The sequence below is a fragment of the Biomphalaria glabrata genome, chromosome 6 (assembly GCF_947242115.1).
Source record: "Biomphalaria glabrata chromosome 6, xgBioGlab47.1, whole genome shotgun sequence".
NCBI classification, from domain to species: domain Eukaryota; kingdom Metazoa; phylum Mollusca; class Gastropoda; family Planorbidae; genus Biomphalaria; species Biomphalaria glabrata.
Genome location: NC_074716.1, coordinates 2,602,075 through 2,630,039, shown reverse-complemented (window position 1 = coordinate 2,630,039; position 27,965 = coordinate 2,602,075). Strand labels below are relative to the sequence as shown.

Here is a 27,965-nt window from a genome sequence, read left to right as displayed (position 1 = left end):
CTATATCTAGAGACACTTCAGGATGAATACTAAAATGTGAAGTAGCATTAATGTAAAAAAAAAACAAACAAACTAAACCAAACCATAACTTAACAAAAATAATAAAAAAACAGAACCTAATAATTTACTCAGACAAGCATATTCCTACAAGTGCTTAGTCTTCTTTCCTTATAAGTCTACTGCCATTAGAGCATGAAACAGGTTGCCTGAATCAGCCAGGAAAACCAATGCCTTCTAGCAGATTTTAAGTCTAAAAATTAATATGCATGACAATATAATTCATGGATACCTAATTATAATTCATGGATACATAATCATCTTATTTTTTCAGGAACATCTTTAGAAGAAAATGTATAAATAGATTGTCAATAAATCTACATTTTAGGAGATATTTTTTTTTCGAATGTCCAAAAGTAATCATGATCTAGCCTAGAAATTTAGATAATCTAGTTTTAAATCTAAATTTGATATCTAAAATCTAGACAAGTTTCTGTGTTCATGATCTACTGTTGCAATTCTGCAAATTAATTATTAAATCTAAATCTTTTCTTTGGGACTCATCAGCTCAAGAAAACATAAGAACTCTGAAAAATGTATAAAAAAAAAAGAATATTCACATTTAGAGTAACACCATTAGTAAAATCACTAAACTTAGAGACACTTCAGGACAGAAGACTAAAAAGTAAAGTATCATTAATGTACATAAAACACTGAACCATAATTTAGAAATATACAAAAGCAGGTATTGGTGTATACCTGGATTATTTTTTTTTCTCATGGTATTGACGCTGATTCTGCGGGTTTCTTCTCCTTTAAGTAGTATTGGCTTAACAATGGTGTTGAAGAGTCTGATCTAGGTGCTGGTGCTTTTTTCTCTGGATATTTGGGGATCCAAGATCACATATATTGCAGATTATTCAATCTAGACGTCTACACTCATCTAATAAAAATTAATGCTTTTCGCTTTTTAAAGTTAAACTATCATGCCAGGCCTAATCATGTTTTTTTTTCATATCATATCCACTTCAGCCTATGTAAGAAAGATTAATAGACCAGTTGTAACATCATTAAATTATAAACTTAGTTCTAGTCAAAAGTTATTACCTTGATCAGTTAGACTAATTTAAACATAAAATTTAATTGAATTGTGGGAAGATTAATTAATTAATTTAAGATTATAGGTTATATAAATACAAATATTCCATCAACACGAGTCCCATTCATAGGAGGATATATATATATATAATATGATAAAAATCTCTAAGAGCTGTTGTTTCACATATATCACTTAGAAATGAGCCTTTTTTGTCTTAATATGCAGAAATACTTTTGTTATTGCCAAGTAAAAATGTACATCTAGATAAACATAAGAGATAGATATATTCCTGCTTTTTATTTCAGACTTTTGTGATGTGAACTTTCTAATTTGGATGATAACTGTGAATTCACAAACCTAAGTACAATGTGATTTACTTATTGGATTGGACTATATACTGCCACAATGAGTAAGTCTTATTTTAGCAGATTAAAAAAAAAAGGTTAAAGGTCAAAATATTTCACCAAAAGAATGTCCTTGTATGCAAGACTTTGATTTACCATTGTCCTTCACCTATCCCTGAGTCTGTTAGAGTGTTGGGGCACCACACGGTCAACCATTCGTCTCTGTTTTTAGCTTTGACTAGAGACACTATTCTGTTGTGGTTAAGTAAGCTTATATAAGGTTTTTTTTTAAAGGGTGATGAGTTTTAATAAAATCAGCCCTGAAAACTAATGACGTAATAGAATTAAAAACTGTAATTGACAGTCATATAGAAATGCATGGAGATCTGTTGGTTTAAAAAAAATAATTCTTAAATTTTTTTTTGCTTTAAAAAAAAATTTTTTTTTTTTGGTTTTAGATGTTTGATCCAACTTTTTAAGCAATACTGTTTAAATCTAACCATAGCAGTAATGTTGTTTGATCCAACCATAGAAGTTCTATTGCTGGATCCAACCATAACAGTACTGTTGTTGGATCTAACCATAGTAGTACTGCTGTTGGATCTAACTATAGCTATTTTATTGTTTGATCCCACCATAGCCTTGCGATGTTTGAACCAACCAGAGCAGTACTATTTTTTGATCCAATCATAGCAGTACTGATGTTCTAACCAACCTTCGCAGTACTATTGTTTGATCCAACCGTAACAGTACTTTTGTTGGATCTAACTATAGCTATTTTATTGTTTGATCCAACCATAGCAGTACTGATGTTTGAACCAACCATAGCAGTACTGATGTTTGAACCAACCATAGCAGTACTATTGTAGGATCCAACCATAGCAGTACTGATGTTTGAACCAACCATAGCAGTACTATTGTTTGATCCAACCATAGCATTACTGGTGTTAGATCCAACCAAATAACTTAGTACTGTGTAATTTAGTCTCTTACATCCATAAAGATAGAGATGTGTTGTTGGTTGTTTCAAACATCTCATAAGTTTTCTCTCTCGTAAGTGATTTTGAGTGTTCCTCTTTTTTCACTCAGGGAGGTAATTGTGAGCAAGAAAACGTTTCTAGTGTGTAAACAGTCATGTGCCTCTTGACTCAATGATACCATTGAAACAATGGCCATGGATGTCTATTGAAATCTATTTCCTCACTTGACTAGTGGTAAACATAAATCAAAAGGCAGCTAAAAGTAAATGAAGGGTGAGAATTCAGTTTGCTTCTAACACAAGTTTTATCATCTTTACATTATGATGTAAACCACTCGTGTCACTAGAAGTAATGGCAATTGCGGGAAGAAACTTTCAGTGTTGATCAGTTATTTATTTATTTTTTTTTTAATTTTTAAAAATTCCATTCTTAAATTTACCTTTATTTTGTTTTTATTTAAATTGAAAAATGTTTGTTGTGGGGGTTGGTAAGGGTACAGGGCCTGTCCTAGGCCACTGCAACCTAAGCGGCCGCAGTAGGCCCCGCGCGAATTCTGGTTGTAAATGATAAAATTAAACCATTTTAACTTATTGTTGTTTTTGTTAGAAAATGTACTATCTACCGTAGATGGCTCGTTAAGTTAATTTAACAAGTGATTTTGTACTAAGTAAAGTATGAATAAAATGTAAAGACAAATTTATTTTCAAAATCTTAATTTTCACTAATTATCATTATAATGACAACCCAGAATAGGCCCCGCGCAATCCGTTTCGCATAGGGCCCCGCAATCTGTAGGACCGGCCCTGTAAGGATAGATCTAAATAATAATAATCTTTTATCATCAGTGAGGAAATTTACTTTACAATTGTGTATTACGAAAAACAATACATGATTAGAGCAAACAACTTGTAGTCCAATAGCACACAGCCCAGTATTACTTCAACATTGCATGTGACATTTACAGCAGGAAGTTACAGCTTGTTCAATGATTTAATTTTCTTTCATTGCCAAAGGAACAAAAGAGTTCTTGTGTCTGTTTTTTTTTTTTTTTTAGTGTCTTGTATCATCTCTCCAACCTGTCAGACACTGTTGGACTCAGAAAGTGTGTCACCCTGGACCCTGGTCTCTGTTGGGGAAAGTTCTATCTATTCTTATAACCAATCCATTTTGTTGTTACTACTGCAGTGAAATAGAAATAACTTTTGCTTGCATGATGGGGTTGTACAAATAAAACAAAAAATCATTCAGGCAATTAAGGTGTGAAAAAATTTGTGTGTGTGGGGGGGGGGAGAGACCAGGATGAGATATGGCTGCCTGGTCGTGCGGTTTGTGCGCTTGACTGTCGTTCGGATTTATCGATGGTCTCGGGTTCAAACCCTGCCCGCTCCCGTTGTCCTGCGGGAGGTTTGGACTAGGAAGTAAACTATCTTCAACTCTGAAGGCACATCCGAAACATGTAAAACATTTTACAAACATAGCTTGAGTGTCTTCAGCTGGTGGGTGAATTTTCTTACGTACAGAGGTTACTTCAAAAAAAAGAGAAGATAATTACGTCCCAGACATGTCATGTGTCCTTCTAGTCATGCATGTTAATCAATGACCTCAACTCTGTGGTTGGTTTTCCTGGCTGATTCAGGCAACCCGTTCCAGCTAATTACTCAAGTGTGGGAGAATAAAGTGTGATGCCACTGTGGTCAGCCAACACTTTAAAGTGCGACTTGGTTTTGAATATTTTAGCAGTTTTAAATTTGATTTTGTCCCCACTCTGTGGCTTTCTACTACATGAGAGAGTTTTCTTGTGTATTACATTTCTTTGAGATCTGAAATGTCTTATTTAGCAGAGATTTAAACCTGTCATATCTTTGTGTGTTTTATTTTTTGTGCATGGAATAATTCTTTTCCCCAACACTTGATTAGCTTGTTAAGGAAGGGGGTTTCACCTAGACTTAACTACAAATAATTTTTATGGATTAGTAATATTAAAACTTATGATTTCTTTTTTACAAAGCTTATATCAAATGAACTTACTCTGTCTGTGTGTCTGTCTGGTAAAAATCTTGTACATGTTATTTTTAGACACCCAATCTTGGATTAAGCAGAAGTTTTTACAATTATTTCTCTTACCAGACAACACAAGAATAAAAAAATAATCAGCATTTGTTTTACTGTTATTGTACAGTAGTTACGCTGATGTTGTCAATTGCAGTCAAACTGAATTTCCATTTGATTGGATCAATAAAATTATCTTATCTTATCTTAATTAGTTAATTAATTATTGGTATCTCAAACAAGGGGAAGAAATGTTACTTGACTGAGGTGGTGGTATAAGCTGAAACAGTCCCTTTCATAGGTCACCGCTTTAAAGTAAGTTTGAAACAAATCTTTTATTTCATACACACCTCAGTAGCAACCGACTTGAGGAGGTTAGAGTCAAGACTTGAGGAGGCTAGAGTCACGACTTGAGGAGGCTAGTGATCTCCCTTTTTATTAAACGAATGCATTGAAAAATGATTTTGGTACCCCCCCCCCCTCTCCCCAGCTATTCCCTTTCTTTCTCTCTCTTTCCCCCCCCCCCCCCCCCCCCCCCAATTTTCCCAATCGGCCCAGACAAGGGATAGCATCGTTGTGTAGTGAGAAAGCTAAAAGCATGAAATAGTGCTAAACTACAAAAAAAACAAAACAAAAACTAATTAGTAAAAATATTTTTAATCGCACTGATTTGTTATTGTGATAGATCTATTACACACTTAAATACGTGACTGATCCAAACTAATTGATAAACTTCACTTCATATAATCTTTGATTAAAAATAAATATTTTTTATAATTTTTTTTTTAATCATTTTGAAATTCCTACTTCTGGGTCGAAGTTGGGTGTAAGGAAAAAGTTAGTAAAAACTCAGACGTCTCTATAATTCAGAAACTATCAGCCGAGTTGATAGAGCATTGCACTAATAATGTGAATGTCATAGGTTCAACTTGTCCAAGACGGGCTGGTCAGTAATGTTTTACATTTTTCAATGATGATATCCTATTCAAGCAAGATCCGGTCTCATTGTATTTGAATATAACTTGACTTAATCTTGCCAACTCCAAGGGGCCGCAACCACACCCCTCCACCGAACTCGTTCTGAGCAGCTTTCTTCATCTGCTCCCATGTCATGTCAGTACCCTCAGCTTCACCGATGACTGACCTGTTCCAGGTTTGCGTGGGTCTGCCCACTTTCCTTGCAGATTCCAATCAAGTGCCTGCCTTGCAACATTGGTCGCTGTTTTTTTTTTTTTTTTTTTTGCAGGGTCTGGCCTATCCAGCTCCACTTTCGCTTTTTGCTATCTTGAGCTGTGGGTTTTTGCCTGATTCTCTCTCCCACAAGTTGACTGTGATTATCCGGCCACCTAATTCTCAATATCCACTTAGGCATTTATTAATAGAGGTCCGGAGTTTTTCCATATATATGTTTTAGTGACTCTCCATGTCTCCGTACCGTACAGAAGGGCCGACTGAAGCTTTGTGTTATAGATTCGTATCTGGTTATGCAGAGACAGTGCCTCGGAGCGCCAGCTGAAGAGGGGAAAAAGCAGACCTCGCTTTATTGATCAGACTCGTCATCAGCTGTCTTTACTAACTCTTACTTCCCGGAGGAGGGAGGTGCCTCCGTCTCCAGCATGATTGGGGTCTCCTGTTATTCATAGTGGGACTTAACGTAAGGAATTTAAATAAGGAGACGGTGTCTCTTGTTCTCTGGTGTGCCTGTCTCTTGTTCTCTGGTGTGTCTGTCTCTTGTGCTCTGGTGTGTCTGACTCTTGTGCTCTGGTGTGTCTGTCTCTTGTTCTCTGGTGTGCCTGTCTCTTGTTCTCTGGTGTGCCTGTCTCTTGTTCTCTGGTGTGCCTGTCTCTTGTTCTCTGGTGTGCCTGTCTCTTGTTCTCTGGTGTGTCTGTCTCTTGTTCTCTGGTGTGTCTGACTCTTGTGCTCTGGCGTGTCTGTCTCTTGTTCTCTGGTGTGCATGTCTCTAGTTCTCTGGTGTGCCTGTCTCTTGTTCTCTGGTGTGTCTCTTGTTCTCTGGTGTGTCTGTCTCTTGTTCTCTGGTGTGTCTGTCTCTTGTTCTCTGGTGTGTCTGTCTCTTGTTCGCTGGTGTGTCTGTCTCTTGTTCTCTGGTGTGTCTGTCTCTTGTTCTCTGGTGTGTCTGTCTCTTGTTCTCTGGTGTGTCTGACTTTGACATTGTGTTTCATTGTTTATAATTTCAGCTCTTTTTTTTTTTCCTTTTCTTTTAATCTTGATTTGATTTTATCCTCTGTAGAAGTCTAGAGCTGACAACTAATTATCCGTGGCGAGACAATGTGTGTAGTATTTCCATTGCTGTCTCTCAGTCTCTTACTAATTGTGCGTGTGTAGTTGATGGCATTGTTTGTTTCAAGTGCGTAGTTGTACTATGTGTGTGATTGGGTTCCTGGGATGTGTAACTATAGACATTGTCCTTGATGTTATCCTGATAGTGAATGGTCAAGTTGGACAGTCACAGCCACTTACTTGGTGTCTCTTGTCTTGGTCAAGGTAGATTGTTATACCTACACACTGGTGCATGTCTCACAGTTTGGAAATAATTCTAACTGTAGAGGAACAGAAAACCAAAATAAGTTTGGCGTCTCTGTGACAAGTCTATGATCTAGTGGAGCTGAGCTAAGGTGATAAGTCTATGATCTAGTGGAGTTGAACTAAGATGAAAAGTCAGTGGGGCTGAGCTAAGGTGACAAAGTCTATGATCTAGTGGAGTTGAGCTAAGGTGACAGTCTATGATATAGTGGAGTTGAGCTAAGGTGACAAAGTCTATGATCTAGTGGAGGAGTTGAGCTAAGGTGACAAAATCTATGATCTAGTAGAGTTGAGCTAAGGTGACAAAGTCTATGATCTAGTGGAGTTGAGCTAAGGTGACAAAGTCTTTGATCTAGTGGAGTTGAGCTAAGGTGACTAAGTCTTTGATCGATTGGGGCTGAGCTAAGGTGACAAAGTCTATGATCTAGTGGGGCTGAGCTAAGGTGACAAAGTCTATGATCTGGTGGAGTTGAGCTAAGGTGACAAAGTCTATGATCTAGTGGGGCTGAGCTAAGGTGACAAAGTCTATGATCTAGTGGAGTTGAGCTAAGGTGACTAAGTCTTTGATCGATTGGGGCTGAGCTAAGGTGACAAAGTCTACGATCTAGTGGGGTTAAGCTAAGGTGACAAAGTCTATGATATAGCGGAGTTGAGCTAATGTGACAAAGTCTCTGATCTAGTGGAGTTGAGCTAAGGTGACAAAATCTATGATATATTGGAGCTGAGCTAAGGTGACTAAGTCTATGATCTAGTGGGGCTGAGCTAGATTAAATAATTTCATATTGCTCATGCAGAATGACGAAGGAATTTTAGAAAGATTGTCTCCCTCTAGCGACGACGCCTGCAGCTCACTGTGATGCTCACACCTAGACTACTACGGAGCTTAGCGAGAGTACACTACAGGCCAGACAAAGTAAACCCTTCCCGCCCTCCTCTCGGTCTCCCTCACCAAGTCAAGAAAGAAAAATAAGTTTCTGTTGAGGTTTGCTTCTTTGAAAGGTCATTTTAGTTCGTCCGTTTCTTTGACCTTTGCCGTGGTCTGTAAGGTTCAATGTTGGTGCGCTACACTGAGACGTTCACTTACATCACGCTCAACAAGTGGCGGGAGTCTTGCTTCTGTGGTCATCATGTGACGAAGGTATTACGATTGATCAGATATAGACTTGAACAATGAAATCAAATTCAGTGTTTCAAACCCCGGCCTTCCCTTGGTGTTCAACTATCGCCCTCGACAACCAAAAGTACTTTACCAAACCAGCTTTTCCTTTGTGATTCTTAGCCGCGTATAATAGTCTTTGTCCAAGTTTATCTAGTATGTCCAGGTTTTATGTCTATGCTGTGTCCGTGTATGTTTGTCAATCTATTTGGCGCTGTCCATTTATATGTTTCTCCCCCCCCCCTTTTTTTTAAAACCCCTGGCTTTCTCTCACTATGCATTTTTTTAAGGCGCCCCAAGTCCCCACCCAACTCTAATGTACACCTGACTTTAGTTGGGGGGAAGTAGAGGCGGTTGGTCGTCGTGCTGGCCACATGACCCCCCCTGCTCGTTAACCGCTGGCCGTATAAACGTGTGACCTGACCATCATCTGCCCCATAGATCGCAAGGTATGAAAGGGGGGAAACTCTCCTCAACTTATTACATAAACTCCCTCTCCCTTGGTCTTGTATGTTAGTTGTTGCTGACCTGTTCTCAATATATGTCGACTTAACAAAGGCATTCGACACTGTTAGCAGAGAAGGACTCTGGAAGATCATATCAAAGTATGGCTGTCCACAAAAATTCATAACCATGGTGAGACTATTTCATGATGGCATGAAGGCTCGTGTCCAAGAAAGTGGAGAACCATCAGAGCCCTTCGAAGTATCAAACGGGGTAAAACAAAGCTGTGTCCTAGCACCTACACTGTTCAGTATCATGTTCTCCGCTATGCTGACAGATGCATTCACAAATAGAGAAAACAACGCATAAATATATCATACAGATTTGATGTTGGCCTATTCAACCCGAGGCGGCTTAAAGCAAAAACAAAAACAAACGCAGCAGTAATCAGAGACTTGCTATTTGCTGACGACTGTGCCCTAAATGCCTGCTCTGAAAACGATCTGCAGAGCATCGTCAGTGACTTCTCAAGAGCATGCTCAGACTTTGGCCTTACCATCAATACGAACAAGACTGAAGTCTTATATCTACCTGCTCCTGGGAAAGCCTACTCGGATCCAAGCATTACTATAAATGGACAGGTTATAAACGCAGTGGACAAATTCACATATCTTGGCAGCACACTCTCCAGAAATGGAAAAATCGATAGTGAAATCGACCTGCGTATCGCCAAGGCCAGTGCATCCTACGGCAGACTGTCTACAAATGTCTGGAACAGACGGGGTATCACCACAAACACCAAGCTAGGGGTCTATAGAGCCGTCATCCTCCCTACATTGCACTATGCCTCAGAAACATGGACAGTGTACAGTAAACATGCAAAGAAACTAAACCACTTCCACATGACATGTCTGAGAAAAATACTAAATGTCAAATGGCAAGACAAAATACCAGATACAGAAGTCCTTCGAAGAGCGTGTCTGCAAAGCATCCACACAATCCTGATGCAGTCCCAGCTGCGATGGGCAGGTCACATCTACAGAATGGAAGACCACCGCATCCCTAAACGACTCTTGTATGGCCAACTAAGCGAAGGAAAGCGCTCGCAAGGTGGTCAAAGAAAGCGCTTCAGGGACACCCTCAAAGTTTCTCTGAAGGCGTTTAGCATAGACCCAGGCACCTGGGAGACAGAGGCACATGACAGAGCATCTTGGCATCGCGCTGTGAGAACTGGCGCACAGGTTGCTGAGGAAAAAAGAACAATGCTGGCAGAAGAAAAACGCCAGAAAAGAAAAGCAAGGCCCACGACACTAGCTCCAGCTGAAATAACCTGCCCAGTGTGCGGCCGAACATTCCGGGCTCACATGGGTCTCACCAGCCACATGAGGAGGCATAAAACCCCAGTGCAAAGCCCTCAGCCCCCTGGATGACAAAGTGGTCATCACCGCACCACGATGGACGAACTATATATATATATATATATATATATATATATATATATATGTTAGTTCTCTCCCTTTTTCTATTCTCGTCTCAAGTTGAAACTTTGACACAATTATTCATTGTCGATGGAAACGCATGAACCAATATAAAAAATAAAACAATAAGTTAATGAATTTGCGGTGATTAATTAATTGTTGGTTATGCGGAAAAGTACTGAGAGATTTCCCTTGTGAGAGATTTAGTGATTTTTTAAATTATTTTTTTGCTTTGCTTATTCTCTCTTTCTCCCTCCCCCATTCTCCTGTTAGCCCATCTCTGTGTCCGAGTGTACTTAGAAAGTCACCTATGAATCTTTGCCTGCTCGATTTCTTTGTGTCCTCCCTCCCCTCCCCCCTACATTCCCCCATCCCACGAGCAGAGGTGTTCACCAATACAAGACCGAGAGAACAAGTGGATGTCACTTGGCTTGAAACTCATTCCCCACACTGATCAGGTCATTGGGCAGACGTGAAGTGTGTGGGACCATTAGAGAGTCTACTTGCTTACTTCCTTCCCCCCAAAAAACAATGATCTCTACGAATGGCTCTTCAAACACAAACATTTAAGGATGATAATAATACGTGAGAGTATCTTCGCTATCAGGAAGAAGAAAAGGACGGTAAAACCAGGGGCGTTGCCAAGTGGAAAGAGAAGGAAGGGTTATTGAGTAAGCGTCAAAAGCGCGTCCCACATTCACACGTCTGAGAATTAACTTTTTGAAACACGCTTGACTGTTGTAATGGCGCCTGCTCATTGAGCCTAACGTTCCCAGCCATCTTGTTTGTCCAGACTGCGCTGTTGATTCATCCATTAATGACTAATGAAACTTAGGCTGTTAAAACAATGAGAGTACGGTTCTTAAAGATCTACTTCCGCGAGGTGAAGATTCTCAGGGCCCTCGTAATGGCGTCATTGATTCGTGAGTACCGAGATTATGTCAAAGGTCAAACTACTTGAACCACGAGGGTGTTAGAGATTATGTCTCGGGTCATCTCTCTCCGTATCTCTCTGTGTTCACCTTTTGGGCCAAACTCTGCTAAATCCTGCATGGGGGCGCGGCCGCACTCAGTTAATTGACTTGGCCATTATTGTTTTAATACTGTATAGTACACCATCGTCTGCCCTAAAAGAAGTATTTAGGTCACGTGTTCCATGTTTTGTTAGTATTAAGCCGAGTATCCAAGTCTTCTGACGTAACCTATCTGTGCACTAAGTTTTAACTGGACCTGATGATTTCAATGCACTCAGTACTTTCTGGACCTGATGTGTGTACACTAATTCAGTACTGACGTAACCTGATATCTGTGCACTCAGTACTAACTGGACCTGGTGATTTCAATGCACTCAGTACTTTCTGGACCTGATGTGTGTGCACTAATTCAGTACTGACGTAACCTGATATCTGTGCACTCAGTACTAACTGGACCTGGTGATGTCAATGCACTCAGTACTTTCTGGACCTGATGATGCCGATGCACTCAGTACTTTCTGGACTTGATGTGCACTAAGTACTAACTTGACCTGATGATGTCAATGCACTCAGTACTTTCTGGACCTGATGATGTCAATGCACTCAGTACTTTCTGGACCTGATGTGCACTAAGTACTTTCTGGACCTGATGTGCACTAAGTACTAACTGGACCTGATGATGTCAATGCACTCAGTACTAACTGGACCTGATATGCACTCAGTACTAACTGGACCTGATGTGCACTCAGTACTAACTGGACCTGATGTGCACTCAGTACTAACTGGACCTGATGATTTCTGACTTTGTTAAAGTAGAGCCACCTTCTATTGCATTCTTTGTTCCTCTCTATTGCATCTGTTTCCTCCTGTGTTGTCTCAAGCAACTGGCCCCCCCGATATGTTCGACAGATTGGACTCGCTGTGAGCATAACCACAGCCTTGTGTGGCGCTCCCCTCATCGGTGGGACCCAAACACTGGAACTCATTGTTACGTGACTTCAATACGAACAGACAATCATTTATAGCTGTATATCATGTGCGTGTGTGTGTGTTATTGCTTACTATCATTGTAGACACGATCACCTCCCGACAGAGGAGAGTTCTGTATGCAGGTCAGTGCAGTAAAGGGAGATAACTTATGTCATGGTTCAGCGTTTCTCAAACTGTGGAGCCCGCAACGTCCTGACCCGGGGAGTGGGGCAAGGTCGTGGCCGGTCAATTTACTTTTCAAAAAGATAAAAACAAAAATGTATTTTAATTGTAGCTATAAATTTGTGTATATATTAAGGCTTTTCTTATAGTCCGAAGATTAGTGAGGAATGCAGTATTTCCCGTGGCTGCGCAGCCCCAGCTGTGACCTACATATTTAGCCACATCCAGGGCAAGAATAACCATTGTTCGCATGTGGTCGATTTAGATTTTCTTTTCGCCGTCTGCGTTTGTCCAATTAAAATAGCAATGCTTTTAAAAAAAAAAAAAGTTATTTTATTGTCCGAGTTGGACCTTCAAAAAAAAAAAAATCATTTGAGTAAGAGACGTCTGCAATACTCTAAAATTTTTTGAAGAAAGTATTTTAAAAAAAGCGATTATCGACTTTTTTTGTTTTACGTCATAACAGTCGAATTTCTCCCGACCGTTGTTCATCGTTCTGCTGTCGACTATTACATAACAACAAGAAGATAAAAGAAAGTTGGTCAACTCCAAGACTTCTGACTTAATACAATGACGATCACGCTCGTTGCATGTGTATTATATATATCTGGAATGACCCTTTGCACACACACACAAAAATAGTATTAACCAGAGCTGCTTCATTCTTGTGTATCTTGTGTAAGTGTATCGGTCCGTACCACCCCCTTTGAAATTACATTTTTTTAAAACATGCACCCTTAGTACTGTGAGAAAAATTGCGTTCAGGATGCCGGTGTGGGGGGGGGGGTGACATTCTGAAGTTCAGAACGCATGAAATGCTTGGCGTTGGGGCTCCACCCTGAACCCGCATGGAAAGCTGGATAGAGGTTGAATGCTGCCTCTCCCCAAATTGTATGAAGTATGCAAAACATTTCAACATTTTCAAGGAGACACGTTCTCCGAAACGAAAGATAAAAGCTAACTGAACTGATGTCAATGAGCTTCATTAAGTAAATGTGGAATTCAAACATACTGTAAATATAAATGCAAAGAAAGCCGGGAAAATGTGCGCCTTAGAGGTTCTAAGAGGTTTTTTTTTTAAATTGGGTATGGGGGTGTAACAGGTAAAAGTTTGAGAAACACTGTCGTATCAGTTTAATTGATGCCGACTATGTCTTTTTTTTTCCCTCCAGAAACATTTTACAGAACACAATAAACTCAAAGGGCCATAACTCATCTTAGGTAAATAGATGATAGGGGGCGCGCCTTGCTTGCAGAAGATAAGACCATCATTGTTTACACATGGCCCTTTAATTTATGCACCAGTTTTTAGTTCACTACGCGTACAGAAGGGGTATTATGGGTAATGTTTGCTTTGCAAAAACAAATAAAAGTAAATCTAATGACTTGGTGATAGCGTAGCAGCTCAGGAGTTGTTTACCACTATAGTTGTCAGATTCTGTTTCAGATCTGCTCTATGTCTAACGTTTCTAGATCGATCTTTCTTTGTTTCATTTCGAAATCCTATATCAAACGCTTATCTCTGATATGTCATTATATCTAATATATAAAGCAGAAAGTAAGGCGTGTGTATGGATGTATATCTGTATGTATGTATGTCCCCAATAAAAATCAAAACCGTTTCACCAATCTTGATAAAACTTAGCATAAATGTTCCTTAGATAATGGCGGAGACCGTAGTGCATGTTTAATGTCCCTCCCACAACCGGATGGCCCTAAAAATAGACAAAAAGTAACTAATTGTATCTGAGTATCTCTATCAAAGAACGAAACGTTTAACAAATCGGGTAAACCCGTTTTCACAGTAGTTTATATTGGCTATGAGTATATCGGCTGAACGGGTATACCCATTTTCACACTTAAAATTTAAAAATGTGAAGGGAACATTCTCCATGTTTGACGTAGATCTAAATCAAGTAGATCAATAATATCCAAACTAAGGCCAGCAGGCCCCCGGAACATACACACACACACACAACAGCCTCGTTAACAAGTCTGTTCTTGAAACACAAAAGCATTATCTGCGCTTTGGACTGCTGGACGTGGGAAAGAACTATTAGGAATTGATCGTTTGTTTCTCATTCCTCATTAGTGGGACGTGTGGCTGAGAGACCAAACCGCTTGACCACCAAACAACGGGGGGGATCGAGTTCGAATCCCGACTCAGCAGAGTTGTGTTTGCTTAGCGCCTAAAGGTAGCACGGAAGACCTTCTCCCAGATATCCCCCCCCCCTTTTCTGGTCCACAAAAAAGATTTGACCATAGCGCACTGAACATATTATAAGCATAAAAGATGCGCTCTGAAAAAAAATAATAGCCACAAATAAATGAAATAAATATGACAGTAAGGATCATTGGCAGCCTGGGCCAGCTCTGGAGCTTATAGTCAGGGCTCAGTTGTGCATACTCTCTCTCTCTACCAGGAGCTGTACTATGCAAAGTAGTTCAGGTTGACAAATCAATGCTGAATGTGGATATTGATTCCATACCAACCAGTCTACATAACATGGCCGCACCTTTGTGTTCTGTACATATCCTGCGGTTAGTCATTATTTTGACTGTGCCTTTTACGGGGCACTTTCTCCTCGACAAACAGGAAGGCGAGAACAATGCATAAATAAAAGTGTGTGTTTGGTGGCCTGGCGATAAAGCAAAAAATTAACCAATTTAGAAGGAATGATATGTAGGTCTTGGCAGTGTCGTTACTGAGCAGTTCAGCACGACGTGAGCGCGGGTCGAACTTTCACGCACTTTCTAGTCACAAGGTAGTTTTAAAAAAAAAAGTCTCCAAACACTTGCTGATAGGTAGCGACTGCAATGTTGGTATGGTCCATTAACTAATTAGCTTTGGAGTGTGTCAGCGTGATGGTGAGATTGTGGGCTTCGGTATCTCCACGCGATCGTAGCCACCGCCCCCAACCACACACACACACACGCGCGCACGCTCTCTAGCTTTGAAAATAAAAAAAAAGTTGGTTGCTTTGAATTTGAAATCACGTCCAGTGCGTCATGTGACCGTCACACCGTGCTGTACCGTGCTAGTGAAAGTAGACTTGTTGAGGACACACACATTCCATTGAATGGCTTGATGGCGTGTTGTCAACAGTCCTATGTGTTTGTTCAGGACACCGGAATGACTAGAATTATATTGACCCTGACTAACTCCTCTAGTATTCCAACTTCGCTATACACATATGAAGAATTGTGATGTGTGGTACTATAATTGATGGTCAGTTACTAGTTATAAAGGGGAAAGGTACCCATTTTAGACCTTTCGATCTTCATGGGCAGACGATGTAAAATCTCATCTGTTTCTGTGGCCGACGGTTATCAAGGGTGTTATGTGGCCAGCACAACGACCAACCGCCCCGCTTCCCCAGTGTATGTCGGATCTTCGAGTTGGGTGGACTCAAGGGCGTCCCAGTCAGCCGCGGCACCCCTACTTCTAAGCTATTCACAACTAACTATAGAGTTATTTGTGTTTCCTAGCCTTTAACGCTTTCTCTCCTAACTGACGATACCAGCGTTGATTCCACCAGAATATGGTAAATATTTACGGAGATAAAGAGTTCAAGAGTGTGTGCGTGTTTTGAGCTGTGGGAACACTGTGGATCATAGCAAGCTCCAAATTTCACTAAACTAGGACCATTACTTGATTGATTGATTGATTTTTTAAAATTATCTAGTCACATTCTAGTATATTACTTCATGCATTGGTACTCTCAGGTTGGGCCTTCGTTGTCTTATATATATATATGTTATATTTGTACACTGGTGTTTTAAGGACACTGTCCTACAGGACTTGGTGTACTAGTTGTAGGACCAACTGTCAGACGAACTGTTCTTACTTCCTGGCCTCATTGTCTGGCTGTCCGCTCGATAACTCGTTGAGATGCGCTCGAGAAAAGGGGGGGGGGGTAGGAGGAGCCAGCGTTCATTTCTGCTGTCAAAAGTTGCCAAGATCGAACTGTAGTCCGACTAAAAATGTCCAGATATCTGCGCCAGATGGTCCTGTGATCGATGATGACAGACCACTGATTTGAGCCGCGCCTTGGATTGAGTATGAATCATGTCTAACACTGAGGAGCAGACGACAGACGAAAAGCGGACAGGGAGGGGGGTGGGGCTGAATCCGTTCTCAAAGTTTTTTTGTTTTCTACAGATTGTATTTCAAGTAAACAATAATGTTCTTACAATTGCACACAACCAAAAAATCTCTGAAGTACGTGACGCGGTGATGGTCAGCAGTTCTCAAGTTCTAAGGCAAGCTTTTATGTATGGGCTTGAAAACATAGCCCTGAATACAATGATGGCAAGCTCAATTACGTTTTTATAACGGTAGCCTTGACAAAAGAAACGTTGACTATATTTGAATACACTTTTAAAAATTATTTCATAGGTCCCTGGTCTGAATTGTAGTCGCCATTTAAAGATGAATTTTAGCACAAGAATATTTTCAATTATTGAAACACTAAAAGGAAACTATTGTTCAGGGATTATATTGTTTTGTTTGAGTGGTACATAAGAGGCTATTTATTGACACTAAAGAGTGCATCTATACTTCAAGGATTACCTTTGTTTGACCGCTACATAAGAAGCCGTCTATTGACTGGTATTCGATTGTTCATGGTCAAGGTGATCTGCTCCTAGCTGGTCAACTCACATGAACGTACTAAGGGATAGTTGACGTCTGGGGAGGTGATGGGTCACGTTGACCAGATCATGGGGACATGTCTGTTTGAATATTGTTGGGAAGAAACAATTTGTGTGTCTGTGTGTGTGTGTGTGTGTGTCTGTGGTGTTTGACAGTGAAACGGTGTATGTGTGGTATTTGACAAGAAACAGTTTGTGTGTGTGTTTGTAGTCTGACAATGAAACATTGTGTGTGTGTGTGCTAGTGAGCTATGAGTGGACATAGTAATAGCTCAGGATTATATTCTCGTTGGATTGGGTCGCGACCTATCGTTACAGAGGGCCTGTGCGCTGACCTGCAACGTCACAACCTGTGGGTAGTTTAGACCAGTAGCTCTTTGCCGCACCACAAGTCTGTACGACGTGACAACTAGCTGTACTCTACAACTGCCCATAGGCTGTGACGTTGCAGGTCAGTGTTGAGGCCTTCTGTTATGATTGGTCTCGCGCGGATACACAGTAGCATGAATCTGCCAGTTTAACCAACATAGATGTTGTAATCTATTGTTCACTCGAATTGATCTAAATCTAATCAATACGTTTAGAAGTACCCTTTCATTGTCTCATATAATCAGTTTGTATGTTTGAAGTGACCCAGTAGTGTTAGCCTGTGTTTAAACAAGGCATATGTATATTGAAGGAGTGGACCGACTGACCAATTAAGAAAAAGTACTGATTGATCGTTAGAAAGGATTGTATCCACCGACCAGGCGTGGACCAGGAGCTCTTCACCCAAAAGTCCAGTCTGAGGGTTCCACAACGATAGTGGCCATTTACTTGTATGGGTCGCACCATGTGTGGCGCACCGTGCCTCTGTCCCGGGGGTCCCCTACTACACGTTTTCATGGAGACGTCTCACTGAGACGACGGGAATTCCTCCGGAGTGCTTGAATGCACAGATCGCATGATTTCAGTGTTACAGTGAGGCCGGTATTCGGTAAGGTCTGTCTTTAGTGTCTCCAAGCCTTCTATCACATTCTCCACTTTGACATGACCGGTAGAATGTTAAACCGATACAACTGATACCATGCACTCTGTCTGACTCTTTTGGTCATCAGGGTAGGGACTACGGTCTTGTAGAGCACTCATCTAACAATCTTTACTTAACTACAACTGCGAAGTAACTCTTTGGGTGTCAAAAAAAATATTTTATTTCTTAATTTTTTTTTAATAATTTTTTTTAATAATCATTAGTAAAACAAAAAACTAATTTTAAAAGTTTCGTATGTCATCATGGCAGAAGGTAGGAGTTTCAATTTATATTAGTTTCTTGAAGACAGAAACATATGTTTTATAATGAGGCATATTTGTTTCTTGATGTCTCGGCATTGAACAATTGTGTCTGTTTATTTAGTGAATGATCTTGCCTCTTCACTAAATGACCTTGCTTCGTCACTAAACGACCTTGGATGGCCACTGAATGACCTTGAATGCTCATTGAATGGCCTTGAATGTTCATTGAATGGCCTTGCATGTTCATTGAATGGCCTTGGCTGTTTGATGTATATCCATCTCTTAATTGTCTTGCCTAGAAGCTGATGTCACAATGTGGTCTACTCTAGTCACCATAGACAGTCGTTGTTTGAGACCACATTGTCATGACACACGGGTTTACTGGGTTAATCTTAATAAACTAGACCACGTGACTAGTGCCACTTGACAGAGATAGCTGTTCAATACGTCGTAACGATGTCACTTCACTCGTGGCTCAATCTGTTATCCCAGTTTATCTTCTTGAATCTCACAACAAAAAAAAAAAAAGCTTTAATTTTTTTCCCCGAAAAAAAAAATGTGTACTGTTTGATTTTACGAAAAATTGGCATCATCCACTTGTGACTTCACCACGAAACAAAACACTTTTTTGACGTCATTCATTTGAGCCTACGTCCTCACCCATCCACGTTTTACAAATGTCTGATGCTATAAAAAATAATTTTAAAATAATTTTAAAATTTGACTAATTACTTCTGACCCAGTTTTGTTGTAACCTCGGATGAAGCGTTAAGATAGCTCATCTCAATCCCAGATTCGATCTAAAATGTCAAATTACTATCTAAGATTGAAAAAAAGAAATTCGTTTTTTAAACAAACTGTACTTCAATTTTACTCAACGAAATGTTTAAAGGACGCTCCGTAGCAGTGCATTGATCTCCCGAACTATATTAAATATAACAAACTAAGGTCACACGCAGTATGAATACTCTACATCCTAGATCTTTGGTGGCAGTGTTTTCGATTCCCAAGATAAAGGATGGGCACACTGTTTCACGTGACGGCGTCAACCCAGTTGTTAAATGCATATTTTGTCACACAGATGCAGACAAAGCATTTGTCTGCCGGGCGGGGAGGGGGGGGGTGGGTCCACTTAAATTTTCTTCTTCTCGTCTAGCTGAGGGGGCTTGACGAGGCTTGAGCCATGAGTTCAAATTCAGGTCGTTCCCCCCCCCCTCTTTTTTTTTTTTGGCAAATGCATTAAAAAAAGACGATTACGGTCAAACTCACCCAGATAGCCCTAACTCCCCCCCCCTCCTCATCTCGCAACTGGTCCAGACAAGTGATAGGATCATAGCGCATTGAGAAAGCTACAAGTATGAAATAGCGCTCAACAAAAATCAATTGATCAAAATAGTATTAATAGTGCATATTTAGTGTTGTTAGTCTAGATTCTAGATCGATGACACATTAAATTATATGAAACTAATTGATACAAATACACTTCGTATGAGCTTCTGTTTTTGTTTTTTTTTTAAAGTCTTTCTTTGTATATGTTTTTCTTGTAAAGTAGTCTCGCCACCAATTTAACAATTGCATTTTTGTGTCGTAAAGTAGTCTTGCCAACGTATGCCTAAACATGGAGCGAAAGTATCATTGATCGAGGGTTCTTGTACCTTTTATGTGCCTTCTAGGGAGCCCCCCCCCCCCCCCCCCCATGTCTCGGAGCCATACAAAGTGTGGGAAGAACTACTGTCTTATAAAACATTGCTATTTGTTGTTGACTGTTGACAAGACTTTCATACTGAACGTTGCATGTTTATTTCATTCTTTTATAAGTTTTCAAGGGTCAGTTAGAATCTTGATATATCAGCCAATGTTGTATTGACACAGGTTTGGGTCTGGGATTCTAGTAGGAGTGTGTCAAGGCTTGGCTGACTCGCGCTTGCTTCGTTTGTCAGACCTGTTATTTCGAGAATGTGGAAGTGACTGTTTGCTTCATTCTTTTATAAGTTTTCAAGGGTCAGTTAGAATCTTGATATATCAGCCAATGTTGTATTGACACAGGTCTGGGTCTGGGATTCTAGTAGGAGTGTGTCAAGGCTTGGCTGACTCGCGCTTGTTTTGTTTGTCAGACCTGTTAGTTCGAGAATGTGGAAGTGACTGTTTATTTCATTCTTTTATAAGTTTTCAAGGGTCAGTTAGAATCTTGATATATCAGCCAATGTTGTATTGACACAGGTTTGGGTCTGGATTCTAGTAGGAGTGTGTCAAGGCTTGGCTGACTCGCGCTTGTTTCGTTTGTCAGACCTGTTAGTTCGAGAATGTGGAAGTGACTGTTTGTTTCATTCTTTTATAAGTTTTTAAGGGTCAGTTAGAATCTTGATATATCAGCCAATGTTGTATTGACACAGGTTTGGGTCTGGGATTCTAGTAGGAGTGTGTCAAGGCTTGGCTGACTCGCGCTTGCTTCGTTTGTCAGACCTGTTATTTCGAGAATGTGGAAGTGACTGTTTGCTTCATTCTTTTATAAGTTTTCAAGGGTCAGTTAGAATCTTGATATATCAGCCAATGTTGTATTGACACAGGTCTGGGTCTGGGATTCTAGTAGGAGTGTGTCAAGGCTTGGCTGACTCGCGCTTGTTTTGTTTGTCAGACCTGTTATTTCGAGAATGTGGAAGTGACTGTTTGTTTCATTCTTTTATATGTTTTCAAGGGTCAGTTAGAATCTTGATATATCAGCCAATGTTGTATTGACACAGGTCTGGGTCTGGGATTCTAGTAGGAGTGTGTCAAGGCTTGGCTGACTCGCGCTTGCTTCGTTTGTCAGACCTGTTATTTCGAGAATGTGGAAGTGACTGTTTGCTGGGCATCTTGTCTGCTTGTTGTCTAACTCTACGACGTAAGGTCTGCTTGTAGATTTCGTGTCAAACCTGTTGGTTCACTTTCTGTCTCCTGGCCCCCCCCCCCCCCCATTTCCCGATCCGATGACTGGTTTTGTTGTTTTGCTTTTTTCATACGTCGGACTGTGACACACACACACACACACACTATTGCTCACAAAGTGACTGACACCTGTTACTAATGATAAAACTACAAGTGTCTTAAAGGAACCCCCGTCTTATACGGTAGTTTTACGTGACAATTTTACACTAAAATAAAAATAACATGAATTTAATTGTACAAAGCTTATAATATCAACTCACTCTGTCTGTCTGGTAAAAAGTTTGAACATATTTTTTTTCTCTCCCTTACTCGGATCAACACGAACATTTCCACAATTAATCATTTGCACCTGGCTAGACAGTCGTCAATTATATAAAATTAACCAATTAGTTGATCAATTATTGGTGAATAATTATTTAGTTTGATATCGAAGTAATAAGCGGAATAACTGCTACTTAATGAGAGATGTGGTTGTATATGTGGATTTAATCCCCGTATTATGTTTTGACACGTATCTTCTCCCTGTTCCCATTCTCGGAGCAAATTGAAATTTTGCATAATTATTCATAGTCGATGGCAATACACGAATCAATCCAAAAAAATAACCAATTAGTACTATTAATTAATGTAGTTTTATATGGCTGAACTATGCCATTTTCAGATAAATGGCAGTAATTGGCGGTTCTTTCCTTTAGATAAGATTTGTTAAAAAAAAAAAATCTTTTTTCTCTTGCTTGTTTATTATACAAATACAAACAGTCAACAAGTACAAACATTTCGTATGTTGGTTGTATAGAAAGCAATGCATTCGTTATTTTCACAAAGCTTATAACATGTAAAACAGACAGACAACAAGAAAACAACATATCCACCCGACTCTGGCGAAAACCTTGTGCACCTTGTGTCTCCCACTTCCCGTTTTCGGATCAAGTTGAAATTGCGCACAGTTATTCGTTGTACCTGACAAGACATGAATCAATTCAATAAATTTAACCAATTAGTTAATTAATTATTTGGTTTTAATTAATTTTCTTTTATATAAAAAAAGGAAAGTAAATCTTTCAGAATTGTGCGGCTCTTTCCTTATATACGCTTTTTAAACAATTTTTTTTTGTTAGTTTGTTGATCATTCTATATTTTTTTTTCCCCGTAGATTTCATTCCTTAAAGTGAAACCAAAATCTTGACTTAAGACTTGACTCTCGCGTCTTTCGCTGCATTAGGGGGGAAGCCGGATTTACTTGAAATAAAACTCCACTCCGCGTTTTAAACGAAATTGGTCGATAAATTTTGTTGTTGTCTGGTCTTGTGTCTGTCACGTTGACAGTAACCTCAGCAATAACTGTACGTAGTCCCAGTTTGGGAGCCGTTGACTGTGCCAATGACAACTTGCATGCCGTCCGATTTTCAAGCAATGCCTTTGTTTCTTTTTTCTTGCAGGTTCGTCGTTGGCAGAGTTTGAGGAGATCCAGAGAGCGGCCAAAGAAAGAGCTGATATTGTTGCCAAATATGATCTGGTAAGTAGGGGGCTAGCTAGGTCTTTAAAAGGAATCCTCACAGCTTAGGGGATGTCTAGATCTGTAGTGGGCACTCACAGACCAATGCTGTCGTATGTGACCTTGACATTGATCAGTTGGTGTGAATTCAACTTCGTATCCCAGCACTCACCAATGTACTTGTCTATATCTGTAGTGGACACTCACAGCCCAATGCTGTCGTATGCGACCTTGACATTGATCAGTTGATGTGAATTTTCAACTCCGTATCCCAGCATCCACCAATGTACTTGTCTATATGTGTAGTGGACACTCACAGCCCGATGCTGTCGATGTGACCTTGACATTGATCAGTTGATGTAAATTTTCAACTCCGTATCCCAGCATCCACCAATGTACTTGTCTATATGTGTAGTGGACACTCACAGCCCAATGCTGTCGATGTGACCTTGACATTGATCAGTTGATGTAAATTTTCAACTCCGTATCCCAGCATCCACCAATGTACTTGTCTATATGTGTAGTGGACACTCGCAGCCCAATGTGTATGTGACCTTGACATTGATCAGTTGATGTGAATTTTCAACTCGGTATCCCAGCATCCACCAATGTACTTGTCTATATCTGTAGTGGACACTCACAGCCCAATGCTATCGTATGTCGTATGTGACCTTGACATTGATCAGTTGATGTGAATTCAACTCCGTATCCCAGCATCCACCAATGTACTTGTCTATATGTGTAGTGGACACTCACAGCCCAATGCTGTCGATGTGACCTTGACATTGATCAGTTGATGTAAATTTTCAACTCCGTATCCCAGCATCCACCAATGTACTTGTCTATATGTGTAGTGGACACTCACAGCCCAATGCTGTCGATGTGACCTTGACATTGATCAGTTGATGTAAATTTTCAACTCCGTATCCCAGCATCCACCAATGTACTTGTCTATATGTGTAGTGGACACTCGCAGCCCAATGTGTATGTGACCTTGACATTGATCAGTTGATGTGAATTTTCAACTCGGTATCCCAGCATCCACCAATGTACTTGTCTATATCTGTAGTGGACACTCACAGCCCAATGCTATCGTATGTCGTATGTGACCTTGACATTGATCAGTTGATGTGAATTCAACTCCGTATCCCAGCATCCACCAATGTACTTGTCTATATGTGTAGTGGACACTCACAGCCCAATGCTGTCGATGTGACCTTGACATTGATCAGTTGATGTAAATTTTCAACTCCGTATCCCAGCATCCACCAATGTACTTGTCTATATGTGTAGTGGACACTCACAGCCCAATGCTGTCGATGTGACCTTGACATTGATCAGTTGATGTAAATTTTCAACTCCGTATCCCAGCATCCACCAATGTACTTGTCTATATGTGTAGTGGACACTCGCAGCCCAATGTGTATGTGACCTTGACATTGATCAGTTGATGTGAATTTTCAACTCGGTATCCCAGCATCCACCAATGTACTTGTTGTCTATATGACACTCGCAGCCCGGCGCTCTCGTATGTCGTCCGTGTCCTTGACATTGATCGGTTCAACTCCGTATCCCAGCATCCCCCACCAGTGTACTTGATGTTTAACGTCATGCGAGTCAAGTTGCAGTTGTAGATGTCTTAGAGATTATTTCCGATGTGTCAACAGTTGAGTCATTCAGTCGAGGACTTTATATGGATGGCTTGACCCTTGACCCAGACATCACTTTTTATTGTATTTTTTTTAACACACTGTCGCCTCTTGAAATATGGAACTCGGTTAAAGTGCATGTAATATAGACTGATAATTCACTGGTATTACGTTTTTGGCGGACTTTCTCGCAGGATTTACACTGAAGGAAATATTTTTTTCCCATCGTGAGGCATTGTTTGGGGACTTGATAGTACATAGAGCGTGTTTCCATCTCAACAGTGTCCATACCTATTATCCTTAACCTATTGCTGCTATTTTGAAGCAACTGTCTATTATAATAGGGTTCATCACTGTCACTCCGTCTCACTCCCCCCCCCCTTTATCCTCGGCTAGTCGGTCACCTAGTCTTGTTGTAAACAAATGAGCTCTACTTGTATTGATTTGTTGAAGTGTAGCCGTCCTGGCCGAGGCCGTGGTGACGGTGAGTTGTGGGTTCGCTCACCCTAATGACCCGTTTTGTTCTATTATAAACTGCTTGTCACGGCGCTTGTCATGATGCGACGATTGTTGCAACAGGTAGCGACCCGAAGCTTTTCAGCGGGCTTGTCGAGTGGTTTACCTGGTAGAGTTTTTATCGTCAACGGGCCAGTTGGCTTCGTTTCTCGCACTATCCAGATAAAAGTCGCATTTTCTTTTCTGACTAAAAACCAGAAATACATCTCTGCTTGTGTATCATGTCAACATTCAATTATCCCTTTGCATTCGGTACTTACGCCATATCGTAACATCAAATAAGCCCACTACATCAGCGGTGCTACCGTAACATTCAATTATTCCAGAGGACATACAATTCGCTACTTGTGTGCTGCCCTAACATCTAATTAGCACACTACATCAGCGGTGCTACCGTAACATTCAATTATTCCAGAGGACATTAAATTCGCTACTTGTGTGCTACCGTAACATCTAATTAGCCCACTACGACATTAAATTCGTAACTCGTGTGTTCCCGTAACAGTTATTTCACCATGATATTGTTACGATTGTTCCCTCAATTCTTTATTACTATGTCGCCTGCCTGTACCCGCCCGTCAAAAAAGTCCACTAGTACACTTCTAGTACAGACGCGTCCTAATGTGGACGCCCAAAGTGTTCGTCTGCTGATCACGTGAATGCATGTTGAGCACTGTGTGTGCTACACTATATCTTGAACTGCTCACCCTGAAAGACACCGTCATCAGCAAGTCTAAGACTTATGTCTTTGGTTCCATGAATGGCCAGTTTTAGCAAAAAGAACAGAGAGGGAGAGAGGGGGGGGTGGAGAGAGAGGAAGGGGAGAGGGAGTCGATTAGTCTTAACTTACTAGACATCGGCCTTTACCTAAATTCTAGAGATCTTCACCAGAAACTAAACAAGGTTTGGAGAGTGTGCTATGACTACAGACTTTTAGAGATATTCTCGAGAAACTAAACAATGTCAAGGACGCTAACATTGACATTCTCTGTTGACCTAAATAGAACCAAGAATTGAGCTAGAACTTCCACACTTCGTGACAGTTAGTCTTCGTATCAAATCTCACTGCCGCGAGTCCCCATTAAGTTTCAGTGATAGACTGAGAGTCTAACGTTGGCTCCACATTGAAAGTATTTGACACTACAGGCGGAAGAGATTAGAATATTTGTTTCTGCACTGCTAGACCTTATCAGCACTTTTTGTTTTTTCAATCTTGTACAACGGATGCACCAAAAGGCTGCTATATTTAGTTTCCCGCCAAGTATGAAAATCTGTCATTGTCAAGACCCAGTCAGTGTCATTGCTTGTCAGCTTACTTGTGTTGTTGATAAAGTCAGTGAATTGTGTCCACACCCGGAGTTTTAATCCTGATATTGCATGGATTATCTGTTCAGTATAAACTTGGTGGGGACACAGATTGGCCGGGGGGGGGGGGTAATGCTGTGTGTGTTTTTGGCCGACGAAAATCGCCCCAGGCCAGCGCAAGACGAGCGGTCAACCGTGACGAGTAGCAGTATACGTCAGTTCGGGAAAGGACCTGTGTTGTAAATAGTACGCTCGGAAATCACTTCGAACGTAGTCATGTGATCACCCAGAAAGGTCCAGCGACGTCCCATCCGTGGCCCCAAAAATCCCTGGTCCTATCCCAGGTCTGTTTCCCAAAGATGTCTCCCTGCTGTGAAAGTAATCCACATGAAGATTGGTGCACCAATGTCATAGAGGAAAGTATCTGGCAGCAGATGGCCTCTGAGAGAAATATTGGAGACCCCGAGAAAAACCTTTGTAGCAGATGGACAGACAAACCAAGACTTAAAAAAAAAACCATCGGACGAAGACCTTGTCTGCATCAGGAATGGTAATATATGCCGCTCGCAACTGGGTTTCCCTAGTCATGTGAAACACTGCACTCATCCTTGATCTTCGAAGCCGAAGACATTGCCATTGTTATTATTGCCGAAGACATTGCCATTGTTATTATTGCCGAAGACATTGTCATTGTTATTATCGCCGAAGACATTGCCATTGTTATTATCGCCGAAGACATTGCCATTGTTATTATTGCCGAAGACATTGCCATTGTTATTATTGCCGAAGACATTACCATTGTTATTATTGCCGAAGACATTGCCATTGTTATTATTGCCGGAGACATTACCATTGTTATTATTGCCGAAGACATTACCATTGTTATTATTGCCGAAGACATTGCCATTGTTATTATTGCCGAAGACATTACGATTGTTATTATTGCATGTACTATTTCTTTACAGTTATCGTTCTTGGGGCTAAATAACCAAATATATGTGAACTCTTTCTCTCCGTTATTATTTAACACGTTCTGATGGAATCAACGTTGGTATCGTCGGTTAGGAGACAAAGAGTATATTGCCTTGTTATTTGTGAGCGACTCAATTGTAATACGTGGAAATGACGAAGTTTGAAAGCGACTTAAAAAAAACAACAGTTGAATGGTTGCTCCGATAGGATGGCTGCCTGGTCGTGCGGTTTGCGCGCTGGACTGTCGTTCAGATTTATCGATGGTCCAGGGTTCAAACCCTGCCCGCTCCCATCCCCCGTCGTCGTGCGGGAGGTTTGGACTAGGAAGTAATTTATCTTCAACCCTGAAGGAACATCCGAAACATGTCAAACATTTTACAAACAAACATTTTACAAACATTTTACAAGCAAACATTTTACAAACAAACATAAAATAACTTGCATTGCGACGTGCTCTGTCAGTGTTTGGGGAAGGGGAGATAAGTCTCTTGCTCTCCAGATGTATTACTACTGACCAATCCAGGACTTGCTAGAAGTTTTCTCTAGGTTGACGCGTGTCTCTAAATTGACCATGGTCTAGATCCCTACGTCTCGTAACATGTGCACTTTAGCCTAATGTAGCTTGTAAAATCTGACCTTCGCCTTAGTCTGTGAACCGTTGGGGCACCACACTTAATCTGTCTTTTGTTTTAACTAAACTCTCTTGCAGTGACCGCCCGCATCACAAATGAGGAGATTCGAAACAGGATCACAAGAGCAATTGAGGAGATTCGAAACTGGATCACAAGAGCAATTGAGGAGATTCGAAACAGGATCACAAGAGCAATTGAGGAGATTCGAAACAGGATCACAATAGCTATTGAGGAGATTCGAAACAGGATCACAAGAGCAATTGAGGAGATTCGAAACAGGATCACAAGAGCAATTGAGGAGATTCGAACCAGGATCACAATAGCTATTGAGG

At 40.6% G+C, this 27,965-nt stretch overlaps 1 protein-coding gene across 3 annotated transcripts in view; it reads left to right on the top strand.

Moving 5' to 3' along the window:
• LOC106052839 (USP6 N-terminal-like protein) overlaps nucleotides 1-27,965 on the top strand; it is a 72,717-nt gene that overhangs the window by 2,049 nt on the left and 42,703 nt on the right. For all 3 annotated transcript variants that reach the window (XM_056032837.1, XM_056032838.1, XM_056032839.1), the window contains exons 2-3: nucleotides 1,402-1,505; nucleotides 22,504-22,580. In XM_056032837.1, coding sequence (XP_055888812.1) covers nucleotides 1,502-1,505; nucleotides 22,504-22,580 — 81 coding nt within the window. In that variant the 5' untranslated portion in view covers nucleotides 1,402-1,501. The remainder of the gene's footprint in view (nucleotides 1-1,401; nucleotides 1,506-22,503; nucleotides 22,581-27,965) is intronic.